Here is a 16,771-nt window from a genome sequence, read left to right as displayed (position 1 = left end):
ACCCGCAAGGTTGATGAAACAACAAGTGACTCGAAATATAAATTGCAGGGACATTCTACTATCTTCTCCTTGTACCACCTCAAAAAAAAATTGTCCGTAGGGTTGATTTTCATTGGTTCACAATGCGAGGGAAATTAGCCCACTCTGAAGTTGTTTTAAGTATGCCCAAAATAGAAGGCATTTTCATCTATTTTCAATCATGTCACATTGCCACTCAGCTTGGATTAAAAAGTTTAGATACAGTCTCCAACAACTGAAGAAGTTCCCGTACATTCACTGGATATCCCAAGCATTTTCTTAAATAACAAACTCTCCAAAAACTAAGACTTACCTTGTAAGAGACGAGGCATGATATCATTTTCATAGTTAACAGCTATGCCCAGAATTTTCACGTAGCTACTGATGTAACCACCCCAAATAGGAGGAGAACCAGGCAATCAATATTTCAATGTAAAATAGGTGCAGCTGTTTGAAATTTTTTAAAAAAATACTGGAAATTATGCTCAAAGTGATTCTGATGAACACTTCTGATGAAAATCTAAAATACCAGTTCTCTCTCCATCTACAAATACTGCCTCACCTATTAAGTTTTCCCAGCATCTTTCATTTTGACTTGATACTTCAACACTCTATAGCACAGCACATCAAATACAATGCACCGCATTGTAAGCATAATTCACTAACTGCTCACACGTATAATAACCTTTCCTTTTCTGAAATCAGGGTGTAAATTCTAAAACAAACAGTATTGAGAAAGTACATATGTTAGGAACACTTGGGGGGGGGGGGGGGATAGCGGAGAGGCAAGGCAGAGATTCTTTTCCTCATCAGTCTCCAGGCAATAGATGAATTTTCAACACAGTAATATTGAAACCTTAAGTTTGTATCAAGACATATTATCATCTTATTGAGGTAATAATTTCCCATCTTCAAATTAAATCCAAAACAAAGTTCTGCATTTAAAATCATATTAAGTGGGTATTCATTCAACTCCTACAGGGTTTAAATTTGGAGCTAGAATGTCAATTAAAATCAACAAAATTTAGCAATCAACTTTGAATGCAAACAACTAAGCCAGTGCCAGAGATTCATGGAAAGAAGGCACATGTGGGCAGATACTACCAAGTTCCATTCTGAGATCATGGATTAGAGATTATGACTGAGAAGTGCAACTGGCAAATGGAGAGTATATTTTTGACAGGGACAGTACAGTGGAACCATTCTTCAACTCAAGAGACAAAATTTTTGAAGAATGAACTAGACATGCCTTGATGTATAAAAACTGTATGAATGGGTGCCTTCAAATGGATTTCTCAAATGCTTAAACCAGAACTTGCGTGATAAATCACCCATCAATTAGCAACAATAGTTATATGCATAATATAAAACCTACAACAAATATTTACTGGTATCTATAAACACGGCATATTTCTGCATTGAAATTATTCCACCTGCTGTGTAGATTATTAATGTGCAGTATCTATACAACAGTCTAATGAAACAACGTATAACTGAGGCAGTGCATTACCAGGAGTCAGGCAGACAAGGGGAAAAAATAAGTGGCTTGATATATACGGAAAATACAAAAAACAATCCAAGCACAATGCATGTCCAGAAAGTTTGAAAATTTCATTAGGAGAATACAGTTAAAGAAATGAATCTTAAATGCCAGAAAAAGTTTGAATTAAAGATAACAGACAACACAAAGACAAGAGATAAAAGGCAGACATAAAATTATTTCAAGTATGGTATAATCATCATAAAAAACAAAAATACCTTATATCATATACTGGAGGACGAAGATCATGTGGTCCATGAGCAAATGCACAATGAAGTCCATTCTTCACACAGTGCCCACGAGCATCTGTTTCATGGATGCATGTACCAGTCTTATAATAACGTAGATGATACTTTCTTTCTGTGTCCCCAGTTGTTCGATGGAGATATGGACAGCTTTAAGAGAACAGAAAATAATTTGCATCACTAAGCTGCAGTTTACCCAAATACTTATTAATCAGTACAGACCTAAAAACATGTAACAAAGTTTACTTGACAATGGCTTATGCACATTTTCCCACCATTCTTAGAAAATACTTCTGCTTTAAGATAGCACTGCTGAGGGTGAGCGACAACTTACTGGCAGTTAACAGAACAAGAAATACAACTAAATACCTTATTAATCACACTCTTATGCAAAAAATGATGGTTAACCACCACCACAAAGAGGTGAGCGAAGGAGAGGCTGAATCAAGAGTTGAAGGATGTGGGTGTAAGGCAAAGTTAGGGCAAGGTCGAGGCATAGTTGAGCAATCGGGGCAAGCAGAGCAAAGGAGAGGCAGATTCACAGCTTGTCCACCTAAACCAAGCGTGAGGTTTGATCGATCTAAGTGTTGGGCTGATTTGGAAACATTGCTTACAGGTGAAAATATGGCTGCAGAGTATAGGCTCAGAGTGTAACGATGCAACAGGGTCAGATGGATTAAAAAGGCAAAGTTTCTGAACCAGAGGCGAGAGTCGGGCCAGTTCTGTTCACTACTTTGCAATGTATACTCTGCTCTTTGCTGAGGTTGTGGACCTGCTCCAAGCTTCATGTCTGAGGCCTCACTTTCATTCTAAATGCAATTTGCTTACTTTTATTGTTTGCACAATGTTTTATCCCTCTCTCTGCATAAAGGGTGTTTGTCTTTTTTTTAAATGGGTTTGGTTTCTTGTTTCGTGGCTGCCTGTAAAGAGACACATCAAGGTTGTATACACACTTTGATAATAAATGCAGTTTGAACTAATAGAAACTCAAATTTCTATGTTAAGACAAATTATTTTGTGCTCATCTGTGAAGATACCACAACTCATGATGTCAACTCAATTGGTGAAAGTTGAAGATCATTAACTTCTCATGATCTTCAAGTGCCCATACTATCAGATGCCATGTATCAAGAGAGTCAGGGTCAGGTCAAGGCAAACTACTATGACCACTTTGGGTAAGTGATTGAAGGAAAAAAAATACATAACTTGCAGCAATAACTATTATATCTGTTGATGGAACACAAGTTAAAATAATTGCTACTCAAGTTAAAACGATCGCTAATATTGATACAAAATGGAGGAATAAGCACAATACACATACTCTTGTGGTACCTCTTGAGATTTGGATCAGACTGAACTGAAGGTGAAAGTACAAATTTAGAAATACTGATATCCTTGGAATTAATCAATAAGGTTTGATAAGGATCAACACAGACTACTTTTAGATTGAGTTGACCTTGGAATGACAAAATTAAAATACAACAACTTTCATCAATGCACTAGTACATTTCCTTTCAGTCAATCATTTTAACTTATAATATTTTGTTCCATGTCCTATTCAGGGCCAATATTTTGTGGTACAGACCACAATGCAAAATCTCAACAATCCTTTTGCTCCACAGATGCTGGTTGACTCAGAGCTCCTGTTTTTTTTGGTCTGCATTATGTATTTGTGCCAACAATAAAATTCAAATTTTGCCATTATTATACTACAATATTAATACAAACCTCAAAGAGGACCACAACCTTGTTGTGGCTTGGACGCTTGTATGCCTCAATGACTTGGAGAACTATGCTGGCTGGAGTCAGGACCTTATGTTTTGGCTCTTGGTAGGGTCACCCATGCCAAACAGGTCAAAATAGAGGCCAGACTAAGAGTGGTCCACCAGTCCCCTCGGTTCAGGGCTAACAACCCTGACTAGTCAAACAAAACTGTTACAGAAACAGCAATGACAAACCCTTCTATATCTAGATATCCAAGGTCAGACAGATGGAGGATCTTTATCACTGCCCTAAATGCCAAAAGGTGTAATGAGCAGTAAGTAATTGATACCAACACAGATTTCTGTGTGTGCAAATTTTTAATCAGAAATCATAAAATTCTTGTCATGTGTTGCTCTATAACTCTACGATTCAACCCTACTTCCAAGGCTGCACAAGATGTCCATTGCAGTCAAGAGAAATCAATCAGACTGATGAAAAATTCATTGATTTACTTTTCAGCCTATTAAACACTCTGAAAAAATGGCATGCTTTGTTTCATGAGGTCTGAGGAAGCTCTAATAAGTGTATACCCAAAGATTAATTAATGATCCAAAAATATATTAAACCTATAATCTGATGTAGGAATTACCTCCTCTTAATTACTTCATTATAAAAATAATCTTCTACAATGTTACTTCTTTTATTCTTAATTTCCGCTGTGGAACTTAATGTTTATCAACTTTATTATAGCAGTTCCTTTGGATGCCAAGGATTCCTCCGACTAAAAACTAAGAATCCAAAGGGAATCGTATAGGAGGCAGATTACTTCAATGTCAGCAATGAGAAGCACAGCTTTGTACTTGACTGCAAAAACAAGTCCAATGCTCATGGAAAAAAGATAAAATAGATAGCCAATTTCTGATCAAATGATCTATGACATTAAGGTCCCAAAGCACTTCAGATTTTCTCCCCCTGAACTATACACAAATTGCTGCAGTACTCCAATAATTCTTAATACATTCCTCCAAGTCTTCCCTTAAAACTTCAATACTTTAGAAAATGAGTGACAAGTTAAATGATGAGATATTATGTACTTTAAACAGCAGAAAAAAAACACTTGTTAAAATTTAACTTGGAAGTTCCTGCTCCATATCTCCCTTCCACATCAACCAAAATAGTATATAGCAAGTTCAAGGAACCAGGTTTCCTACTTTATTACTGATTTTAATTTATTGCACAAGATTAAGTTTTCCAAATATATTTTTTAAAATGGCACTGTGCACATTTGTTTAAAGTAGTAGATTTCAGGCATCATTGTTTCTAGAATTTCAACCACAATTCCTGAATCAATTAAAACAAGATAGTGGTCGAAAGATCTGGGATTATTTGTCAAAAAAGAAACAAAATTAATGTTACAAGTCAATAACCTTTCAATAGAGCTTTCATATCAATTGCAAAATTATGTAAGTATATTGCAAAGTGCATGAAAGTGATTCAGGGGGGATGAATAAATTTTAAACTCCCATGCCAACAGAAGCAAATGTTGTATTTGAACACAATATTGCAAAATTCCTTTGATTTTAATACAAATGCTGAAAATTTTAAAAAAATCACATTCATAATAGTCTATCCTATGCACCTGGGCCTTGCTCGCTTCTCGCTGTGCCATCAGGAATGTGATACAGGAACCTCAGGACTAACCACCAGCTTCAGCAACAGTTATTACCACTCAATCATCAGGCACTTAAACCAAAGAAATAACGTCACTCAACTTAATAATAAATTTACTTTGAATTTTGATGTTTCCTATAGTGGGACTGGGACCAGAGAGCACAGCCTCAAAATAGAGGGAGGTCTCTTTAGAACAGAGATAAGGAGGAATTTCTTTAGCCGGAGGACAGGAGGTCTGTGGAAATCACTGCCAGGAGAATGGAGTTAAGACAGGGGTGGGCAAACTTTTTGACTTGTGGGCCACAAAGGGTTCTAAAATTTGACAGGGGGGGCCGGACTAGGAGCAGATGGACGGAGTGTTTTGATAATACACCTCATAAGAGAAAATAAAATATCACGGGATATGTAGAAAACGTGCTTTAATTTCAATTGAAAATGAACAAATGCATTACAACAAAATATCTGTCTTTGAAGTCCCATGGTATTTAGCTATTTATTGAAATGACTTTTAAAACACTGAAAATTAAATGAATAAAATACAGCTTTTTTTAATAGTAAGTTATTATTTTAAAGCACTGAAAATTCTGTTATCCTTCAAGATATTATCATCATCACTCTCCTCCTGACTGTCTTTATTTCAAAAACGGTAGGAGATGAAGGTCTACTTGTCCTGCTCCTTCTTATTCAATTGTCCCCTGTGCCAAAACTCAACAACGACCAGCACAAGGAGAGAACAGTGACTGCGCACCAGTATGCAGAGCGCGTTATTTGATCTGGAGCACATTTTTTATTTTGAGAACATACGTGCACCTGCGCACTACTCATGTCCATCACTTAACAGAAATGACATGTAACATGTAGGGCTTATTGAAAAAAATATTTTCAAATGCATTTTTTACATAACACAACGAAGAAACTTATTTTTAATTTCAGTGGGAACAGTGTTGTTGGTCTCCCTTTTTAGCCAGCGCATCAAAGTCTGGATTTAGTTTTGTTGTGGCGATTCTCAGGATGGATCTGAGGTGTTGGTCAGTTAACTTGGATCTGTGGCTGGCTTTGTTGATGTTCATGACGCTGGACGCCTGTTCACACAAATAGGTCGAGCCAAACAAAGAGTAAAGCGCAAATGTGGAGTAATACGCTGCACCTCAACAAAGGTCAATGTGTAGCGGTGTGGTACATGCAGCGCTAAAATTACGACACGGAGTCGGTAACTGCAGTCGAAGAAAAAAAACTTTATTCGAAATCCCCAGCCTCACTTTTAAGCCTCCCTCAACCTGCCCCCCCGTGGCGCTGAGGCTCCAAAGCTCTGTGCTCGCAAATCCCCACAGGCTATCTCCCTTAGCCGGAATGCTGGCTAATTGTGAGCCGGTTTGGATGCGCCAGGAAATGGGTCGCCACAAATGTATATAGAGTGCGTCATCTATCGGGAAAATGCCAGAATTGCGGGGGAAAAACGTTAACAAGGTTTATTAATATAATTTCATCAAGTTCTGTGGGCCGGATTAAAAAGCTTAACGGGCTGCATATGGCCCACGGGCCGTAGTTTGCCCATGCCTGGGTTAAGAGGTATAATAAATCAGCTACAATGGAATGGCAGAGCAGACGCAAAGGGCCAAATGGCCTAATTCTGCTCTTTTGGTCAAATAAGGCTCTTTGTTTGTGTCCGCCTGCCAGAGACAACATCTCATTCATTAAAGCCGATGGAGGTCTGTCTCCCAAGCCATCCAGGTGCAGTAAACAGGCAGCCCGCTCACGCCGTGAGAGTCCAAAAGTCCTTATGAGCAGGGCTTTGAATTCCACATACTTGCCATCTGCTGCGGGAGACTGTATGAACTCCTCAACTTGGGCCGCTGTGTCCTGGTCAAGGGAGCTCACCACGTAGCAGTAACGTGTGTCCTCTGAGGTTACCTGCCGAACATGGAATTGGGCTTCTGCTTGCTGGAACCACAGGTGAGGTCGCAGCGTCCAGAAGCTTGGCAGTTTCAACGAAACTGCATGAACAGGTGCGGCGTCGTTCATCTCCGGTCCAAATATCGTTTGGATCATCAGGGTCACCAATTGTAGCGGTGTGCTACACGCAGCGCTGAAATAACGACACTGAGTCGGTAAACTGCAGTTACAGAAGGTTTTATTCGAACTTCGTGGCTTCTCTTTAAAGCCTCCCTGATCCCGTCCTCCATGGGCGCGGATGCTGTAGGAGGCACGTATTCACAGTCCCGCGTGAGCTTTTCCCTTTGTTAGTGAAGCAGACCTGGCGCCCTTTTGGGACTGGCTATTATGCCGGCGCGCTGGCTATTTGTGAGCCAGTTCGAGTGCGCTAGGAAGTGGGTCACCACACTTTGGTATTAATGACAATATTTAAGTCAAAAATATTTTAGACGTTGCTTCTAAAATTTCAAAACAACATTTCATAGTACTTTACAGCAAATGAAACATGTGATAATGATAAAATATTAACAGAGATATGCCGACATAGGCAACTTTGGTTATAGCTGTAGAACAGTGCACTTCACTTATTCTATTAAGTAACCTCATTTTAAAGCCCAATTAACTAACCTGAGTGTAAAATACCAAGTCTATTTTTTTTTAAAAAAGGAAAAGACAGACAAATAAGGTGGGATGGATGGAGAGAGGGATCAGTGTGAAGGAGTGGAAGGTTACTGTAGATAAGCAGAAATGACAACTGGAGGTTATAATCAGATCAGTGCTGATCTAATTGAATGAAAAGCAGGAAACAGTTACACAGTAAAGTATTAATTTTGGTCTATTTTACTTTTTTTTGGACAAATGCTTTGGCATTTGTGGATAGGTGTGCTGGTCTTGAAAGCCAGATAGGTCTTTTCATCAAAATTCTATAAAATTTCAATACAAATCCTGGTTTAAAGCAGTTTTATTTTCCTGTTGTAGCAAATACCATATCTATTTCCTCCAGAGTATGGAGAAGTACATCTGACCTAGAGAAGTATTCCATAGATTGCAATGGTGTTCCCTGATCTCCTCCATTCATTATTTCTTGTTCATCAACATTTCTGACATTAAACAAACTTTGGGATTCTAGAAGGCAGGTCACTGATCCATGCCACCACTTTTTGTAATATTTTCATAGAACAATGAGTCTCTACTATAAACCAATAAAAGATTGGAAAAAGCTGCAGAAAGTTATGAATTCCGTCAGTTCCATCATGGCACTAGTGGTCCCAACATCAAGGACACTTTCAAAAGACAATACCTCAAAAAGGTGGCATCTATCATTAAAAACCCACATCCCCCGGACATTTCCTCTTCTCATGGCTACCATTAAGGTGGTGGTATAGGAGCCTGAAGACACACGCTCAACTTTTTAAGAAAAGCCACCATCTTCCCCTACGCCATGAGATTTCCAAAAGGACAATGAACCCAAGTATACTACCTATTTTCTTTCTCTTTTCTTGCTCTCTGCACTACTTAATTTATATATATTTCTTATTTTATAGTTTATTAATTATTGTGTATTGCAAAATACTGTAGCTATACAAATTACACAACATAAGACAGTGATATTAAACTTGATTCTAAAAGAAGAGATGCATTCCTTCCAATAGTTCAGGGCACTGTTTTGTATAAAAAAGTTTTTCTAAATTCAGAATCAGATTTAATCAGAAATAGATGAAATATCACCAGCATATGTCATGAAATTTGTTCAATTCTCAGCTTTGCCTCTACAGAATATGCCATTCAGTGCCAATCATGTAAATTGACTAAAATATTCAATGTAAGTTAAGCCATCTTTAAGTAATATTTCCTGAAGTCAGAGAAAATGAAAAGTCACCAAACACCCCTCTCAGTTCTTAGAAACCTAAAAGTGCAAGTGAAATTATCTAACCAGCGTCTCTGGCTAAGCAGTACTGTACTCTCCTGTGAATGGAAATTTCCCATACCAAGGAACAAATTTTGAATTAAATGAGATCTGGTATATCCTGAGTGGAGTACTAGAGTAAAGAGCTGTTGACTGGCTATTGACACAGGGGAGATCATCACTTCAAACACTTGATTGGGGGGGGGGGGGGGGGGTCATGGTAGCACAACAGTAAGTGCAACACTATTATAACTCAGGGCATCAGAGTTTGGAATTCAATTCCGGCGCCATCTATAAGGAGCTTGTATGTTCTCCTTGTGTCCTTCCTCCAGGTGCTTTCCTCCCACCATCCAAAGACATACTCGTTAGTAGGTTAATTGGTCACTGTAACTTGTCCTATGAACAGGCTAGAGTCAAATAAGTATGCTGCTGGGCCAGAATGGCATGTTCTGTGCTGTACCTCTAAATTTAAAAAAAAATCAGGAGATAATGGCTAGAAAGATTCTACAAAACTAATGAATAATGTTAGGCAAGATTATTTTTAACCAATCATTATTTGTAAACATGAGAAATTCCACAGATGCTGGAAATCTAAAGCAACGCACACACAAAGCGCTGGAGGAACTCAGCAGGTCATACAGCCTGGAAATGAATAAATAGTTGATGTTTTGGGCTGAGAACTCGTTGTTTTATAGAACCTTTCCAGCTACATACATTAAAAGGATATTTTAACAAAAATGTAAGAAAAATGGTGAAGTTCTCTGTTCTTTTTTATATGTTATAGAACCATTCTCAAGCCACTTGTAACAAAGAGAGGAAAGATATTAAAGTGCCTTTTCATCTCAGGAGGTTTTTCAACTTAAGTACAATGGAGATAAAATCTAATGAAAACACTAAATAACTAACTTACTTCTGGAAACCTTATTCCAATGAATATTTGGGCTCTCTATAAATTGCTTATTTAAACTAGTTACTTGCTCAGAAATCCAATGCAAAATCAACAGCAACAAGGAGTCTACTTAACAGTAAGATCAGATCAGCCATGATTGCATTTAACAAGATGAGCAGCAGGCTCAATCAAATTTATAGCTAATTCCCGTTTCCTACTTTTTTTTGTTACATCCATAAATTTGTGTCTTCTGGGGGAAAAAAACTATATTCTGTTACATATCCCCTACGAAAAAAGAAAACCAGTTCTTCAGGAAAAAATAGTACAACAGAAATTCTACTGGATAAAATGTTATTTAGAATATATAGCACAGAAACAGACTATTCACTATTTTTCATCCTTCCTTATCCAACTCTCAACATCATCCTTTGCCTTTCTTGTTCACTTCACTTCTTTTTGAATTTATCAATGCTATTTCCCTAACAATACCCACCATTAACTTCCTCTCTTGATAGCTCCCCTCAAATAAAATTAACAACAAATCTAATCCAATGAAAGCCAATCTGAATCTGATCTGTGCTAGAAGACAATTGTTTTTGATACCTCACCAACAACACCCACAAATTATATCCTGGCCTGGATATGCAGAGCAAGGCACACCTCACTCTCCTATTAACATGTGATAGTGAATGTACAGAGTAAAGTCCTCAGCGGGACCATATTTATTAGTAGAGAGTTGGCTCACCCCATTCTGACTCAAATCCAAGTGCAATTTTGTTTTGTATATTAGACTACCTGAAACCAATGCACAAAATTTGGTCATAGCAATTTTCCCATTCTCACCACCCCACCCCCCAAAAAAAATCTTACTTGTTTTTTTTGGTAAATTGTATGGAAGGCTACTTATTCTCCTTTTCCATGAAAATAGGACCTTTCATAACTCAAAGTATTTCTATACAGTCACCTTTTAAACAGAACAGAGCACTGGTCAGCTCCCCTCTCCAGTGCCTATATAGTCCTTTTACAACCTATTGATCAGAATTTCCATTTTCTCCAACTACAAGTTCTTTACATATGAAAGAGCTCTCATCTTGGCTATTCCTTTTCCCACACTTCTCCTTTCCTGCAGAACAAGGATCAAACCCCTTATCCTCAACATTATTCCCACCAGCCTCCATTCACATCATTATCAACTTTCAACAATGCTAACACAACAGCAACACAAACCATCTTTTCATCTCTTAACATTCTGAATGGACTGTCCCCTCCAAAATATTCAAACTTTCCAACTTTATCAATGTCACTCCCATTCTTACATCTCTAGCAATGCTTGGCCGTCTTCTTACTATCTTCCCAGTGAGCAGTGCACCAGATGTATGACTAAATTCAGTGAGTTCACCGTACTGTGGTGTTCCACGAGGATTAATGCCGGGACTTCTGTTGTTCATCGTATTTATTAATTATTTGGATGAATATATAGGGTATCTGATTAGTAGTTCTGCAGATGACAAAAAAAAAATCAGTGGAGTTGCAGAAGGCTGTCAAAGAAAATAGGAAGATTTAAATCTGTTGAAAATTTGGCAGAGAAATATAGCATGAGGTGATGGTCCAATGCAAAGGAGATGTATATAAACAGCAGAACCCTAGGAAGCATTAATGTACAGAAAGATCTTGCAGTGTGAATCCATGACTTCCTGAAACTGACAACACAAGTGAATAGAATGGTAAAGGCAGCATAAAGCATACCTGCCTTCATTATCTAGGGTGTCAACTATAAGTAGTAAAGTTTCTTACAGCTGTGTAAAACTTTGGTTAGGGCACATGGAGTACTGAGTGCAGTTCTGGCCACCACATCACAGGAAGGAACCAAAGTTTTGGAGCGGACACAGAAGAGGTTCACTAGAACGTCACCTGGATTGCAGTGCACAAGTCTGAATGGACTTACAATGTTTTCACTAGAGTGCTGGAAGCTGAGGAGTGACCCAACAGAAGTATACAAAATTATTAGATAGTGAGAGCCTTTCTCCCCGGGGTAGAAATGTCTAATATAAATGGGTCTATATGCTGCAACGGAGGTTGCAGAAGCAGGTATGATAACAACATTTAAGAGGCATTTAGACTAATATGATCAGGCAGGAAATAAAGCGATGTCAATCAAGTCTGGCTAGATGGGATTAATTAGATTAGTGTCATTGTCAACTCAGAGGGCTGAATGGCCTGTTCCTGGGTAGTACCTTTCTGTGTTTACAATGGGAAACTAAATAACAATTGGAGAAATAAGACACACAAACTTTCAAATGGTGTGCCTGGGCTCTCTGTCTTGTCTTCTGACTTGATGCTCCTACAATGCTCCAATGAAGCTCAACAGAACAAGAAACATCACATCTTCTGATCTAGACACAATGTAGTCTTCCAAACTAAATGAGAAGTCCAAAATATCAAATAAATCTGTATTTCTGGCATTTTTATTTCAGAATTACTTCATTCATGGGTCTTAGTCCTTTGATAATTTCAGAGAACTAAACTGTTTCCCCAAACCACAACTCATCCAGAATGACCTTTTATTCCCTTAGTACTTCTATTAAGTCTTCAGTGTCCTGCCTCAATGACTACCATCTCGTTGCACTCACAATCATCATCATGAAGCGTTTCAAGAAGCTCGTCATGAGGCACATCAAGACCCTGCTGCCCCCCTCACTGGACGCCCTGTAGTTTGCCTACCATCCTAACCGTTCAACAGACGACGCCACTGCCATCACCCTCCACCTGGCCCTAACCCATCTGGACAAAAAAAGACACGTATGTTCGAATGCTGTTCATAGACTTCAGTTCAGCATTCAACACAATCATCCCTCAGAAACTGATTGGAAAGCTGAGCCTACAGGGCCTGAACACCTCCCTCTGCAACTGGATACTAGACTTCCTGACTGGGAGACCTCAGTCAATCTGGATTGGAGGCAGTATCTCCAACACCATCACACTGAGCATGGGGCCCCCCCTGGGCTGTGCGCTCAGTCCACTGCTGTTCACTCTGCTGACCTATGACTGTGTTGCAACACACAGCTCGAATCACATCTTCAAGTTTGCCGATGACATGACCGTGGTGGGTCTCATCAGCAAGAACGATGAGACAGCATACAAACAGGAGGTACAGCTGCTAACGGACTGGTGCAGAGCCAACAACCTGTCTCTGAATGTGAACAAAAGAGATGGTTTTTAACTTCAGGAGGGCATGGAGCGCCCACTCCCCATTGAACATCGACGGCTCCTCGGTAGAGATTGTTAAGAGCATCAAATTTCTTGGTGTTCACCTGGCGGAGAATCTCACCTGGTCCCTCAACACCAGCTCCGTAGCAAAGAAAGCCCAGCAGCATCTCTACTTTCTGTGAAGGCTGACGAAAGTCCATCTCCCACCTCCCATCCTCCATCACATTCGACAGAGGTCATATTCAGAGCATCCTGAGCAGCTGCATCACTGCCTGGTTCAGAAATTGTATCACCTTGGATCGCAAGACTCTGCAGTGGATAGTGAGGTCAGCTGAGAAGATCAGAGTCTCTCTTCCCACCATTACAGACATTTACACTACACACTGCATCCGCAAAGCAAACAGCATTATGAAGGACCCCGCGCACCCCTCATACAAACTCTTCTCCTTCCTGCCATCTGGGAAAACGCACGAAAGCATTTGGGCTCTCACAACCAGACTCTCTAACAGTTTCTTCCCCCAAGCCATCAGACTCCTCAATACCCAGAGCCTGGACTGACTCCAACTTACTGCCCTCTACTGTGCCTATTGTCTTGTTTATTATTTACTGTAATGCCTGCACTGTTTTGTGCACTTTATGCAGATCTGGGTAGGTCTGTAGTCTAGTGTAGTTTTTTACTGTGTTATTTTTACATAGTTCAGTGTAGTTTTTGTACCGTTTCAGGTAGCACCATGGTCCTGAAAAAAGTTGTCTTGTTTTTACTGTGTACTATACCAGCAGTTATGGTTGAAATGACAATAAAAAGTGACTTGACTAGTATTAGCATCCCCAGGATTCTCTCTAACACTAATCAAAATTCCAAGAATTTTGGAATTTGAGTCTGATAGTCAAAAAAGCAGGCAGAAAATTTTTAAATTTCCACATATCAACTAGGACTAGATGAGATAGAATTTGTTAAGTCTGTTCAGGAAAATTTCCTTAATCAGTACATTAAAGTCCCAATGGGAGAATGTGCAATACTTGACCTCCAATTAGGGAATGAGACAGGGCAGGTGACAGAAGCTTGTGTAGGTGATTATTATGCCATTAGTTCCAAGGTAAATATGGAAAATATAGTCTGGTTCACACGTTGAGATTCTAAATTGGAGAGAGGCCACAATTTGGATGGCATCAGAAAGGATCTGGCAAGTGTGGATTTGGACAGGCTACCTTCTGGCAAAGGTGTACTTGGTAAGTGGGAGGCCTTCAAAAGTGAAATATTGAGAGTACAAAGAATGTATGTGCTTGTCAGATTAAAAGTTAAAGATGGCAAGTGTAGAAAACAGAATCTATAGAAGTGAGGCAAAGCAGCAACAGGGTCATGGACCCTATACAGATTAGAGGAGTTGAGGTGGTTGCTGTCTTGAGGAAAATCAGAGTGGACAAATCCCCAAGGGCCGGACAAAGTGTTCCCTCTGACCCTGTGAGAGGCAAGTGCTGAAACTGCAGGGCTTGAGCAGTGATATTTAAATCATCATTAACAAAAGGTGAAGTACCAGGGTGGGGGATTGGAGAATGCTAATGTTGTTCCACTGTTTAGGAAAGGCTAAGAATAAACCAGGAAAATATAGACTGATAAGCCTAACATCACTAGTGGGAAAGTTACTAGAAGGTATTCTAAGAGACCAGATATTTTTTTGGATAGACAGGGACTGGTTAGGGATAATCAGCATGGCTTTGTGCATGGGAGGTTGTGTCTAGCCAATCTTACAGAGTTTTAAGATGTTACCAGGAAAGTTGATGAAGGCAAGGCAGTGGATGTCGCCTACATGGAAGGTTGGTCAAGAAGGTTCGGTCACTTGGCATTCAAGATGAGGTAGTAAATTAGATCAGACTTTGGCTTTGCAGGAGAAGTCAGTGAGTGGTAGTAAATGGCCACTTCTTTGACTAGAGGCCCGTGGTTAGTGGAGTGATGCAGGGATCGGTGCTGTTTGGCACCTATATCAACGATGTAGATGATAATGTGGTCAATTGGATCAGCAAATTTGCGGATGATGCCAAAATTGTGGGTGTAGTGGACAATGAGGAAGACTATCAAAGGCTCTGAACAAGCTAGAAAGATGGGCTGAAAAATGGCAGAAGGAACTTAATGCAGACAAATGCAAGGTGTTGTACTGTGGAAGGACCAATCAGGCTGGGTCTTGCACAACAAGAGGTGGGGGCACTGAGGAGTATGGCAGAACAAAGGGATCTGGGAAATCATTCAAAGTGGCATTACAGGTAGATAGGGTCGTAAAGAAAGCTTTTGGCATGCTGGCCTTCAATGTCCAAAGTACTGAGCACAGGAGTTGGGATGTTATGTTGAAGTTGCATAAGACTATGGCGAGGCCAAATTTGGAATATTGTGTGCAGTTTTAGTTGTCTACCTACAGGAAAGATAATAAATAAGATAGAATGAGTACAGAGAAAATTTACAAAGATGTTGATGGCATTGGAGGGCCCAAGATACAAGGAAAGATTGAATAAGTTAGAAATTTATTCCCTAGAATGTAGAAGATTGAGGGGAGATTTGATTAGAACTATACAATATTATGAGGGCTAAATACAAGCAGGCTATTCTGCTGAGGTTGGGTGGGACTTCAACTAGAGGTCATGGATGAAGGGTGAAAGGTAAAATGTTTAAGGAGAACACGAGAGGAAACTCCTTCACTTAGATGGTGGTGAGAGTGTGGAACGAGCTGCCAGTGCAAGTGGCGGATGCGATTTTGATTTCAACATCCAAGATAAGCTTGGATAAGTACATGAATGGGAGGGCTTTGGAGGGCTATGGTCTGGGTGCAGGTCAGCTTAAATGATTCAGTACAGACTAGATGGTCTGAAGGACCAGTTTCTGTTCTGTAGTCTTCTATGACTAAAATGAATAGACCAAGAGTGGCTGTTCAATGGGCATGCTACTTACCTTTTATGTACACATTTTATCAATATTAAATGATCAAAATTGTTTTAAATCCAAGTCCTATTTTTTCCCCAAAACAGTTTTTATTCCATGGTTTAAGATACATATGTCACCATATATTACCCTCAGATTCATTTTCTTATGTACATTCACAGCAGATACAAAGAAACAGAATAGAATCAATGGAAAACTACAAAGACAGACAAACAGCTGATGTGCAAAAGACATACAGCAAATACCAAGAAAAACAATGAAAATACAAATTGTAGAGTCCTTGAAAGTGAGTCCTTAGGTTGTCGAATCAGTTCACTGCTGAGGTGAATGAAGACATCCACACTAGTTCAGGAACCTCATGGTTGAAGGGTAATAACTGCTCCTAAGCATTATGGTTTGGGACCCAAGGCTCCCATCCCTACTTCCTGATGTACAGGGCTGTCAGAGTTTGGACATGCAACCTCTGCTTCAGTTAATGAACTCAGGATCATGGAGTAGTACCAGCTGAGAATAACAGCTTGTATTTATCTGCTATCTTTTATTTGTATGATACCAACAGGTTATCAAGTTAAGAGCTGACACAAAGAGCCTAGAAAGAGATATAATTGCGAGAAGAAGTTTGTGAACCCTTTGCAATTATCTGATTTTCTGTATTAATTACTCATACATGTGATCTGATCTTCATCCAAGTCCCAAAAATAGACAAACATTATCTGCCTAATCTACCGAC

At 39.4% G+C, this 16,771-nt stretch overlaps 1 protein-coding gene across 2 annotated transcripts in view; it reads right to left on the bottom strand.

The window, feature by feature from the left end:
- The window catches only part of unkl (unk like zinc finger), a 179,468-nt gene that overhangs the window by 123,841 nt on the left and 38,856 nt on the right, over positions 1-16,771 (bottom strand). For both annotated transcript variants that reach the window (XM_059979675.1, XM_059979676.1), the window contains exon 3: positions 1,777-1,953. In XM_059979675.1, the coding sequence (XP_059835658.1) occupies positions 1,777-1,953 (177 nt within the window). The remainder of the gene's footprint in view (positions 1-1,776; positions 1,954-16,771) is intronic.

The sequence above is a fragment of the Hypanus sabinus genome, chromosome 9 (genome assembly GCF_030144855.1).
Source record: "Hypanus sabinus isolate sHypSab1 chromosome 9, sHypSab1.hap1, whole genome shotgun sequence".
Lineage (NCBI taxonomy): Eukaryota > Metazoa > Chordata > Chondrichthyes > Myliobatiformes > Dasyatidae > Hypanus > Hypanus sabinus.
The sequence above is the reverse complement of the archived record's forward strand: the minus strand, read 5'-3'. Positions and strand labels throughout refer to the sequence as shown.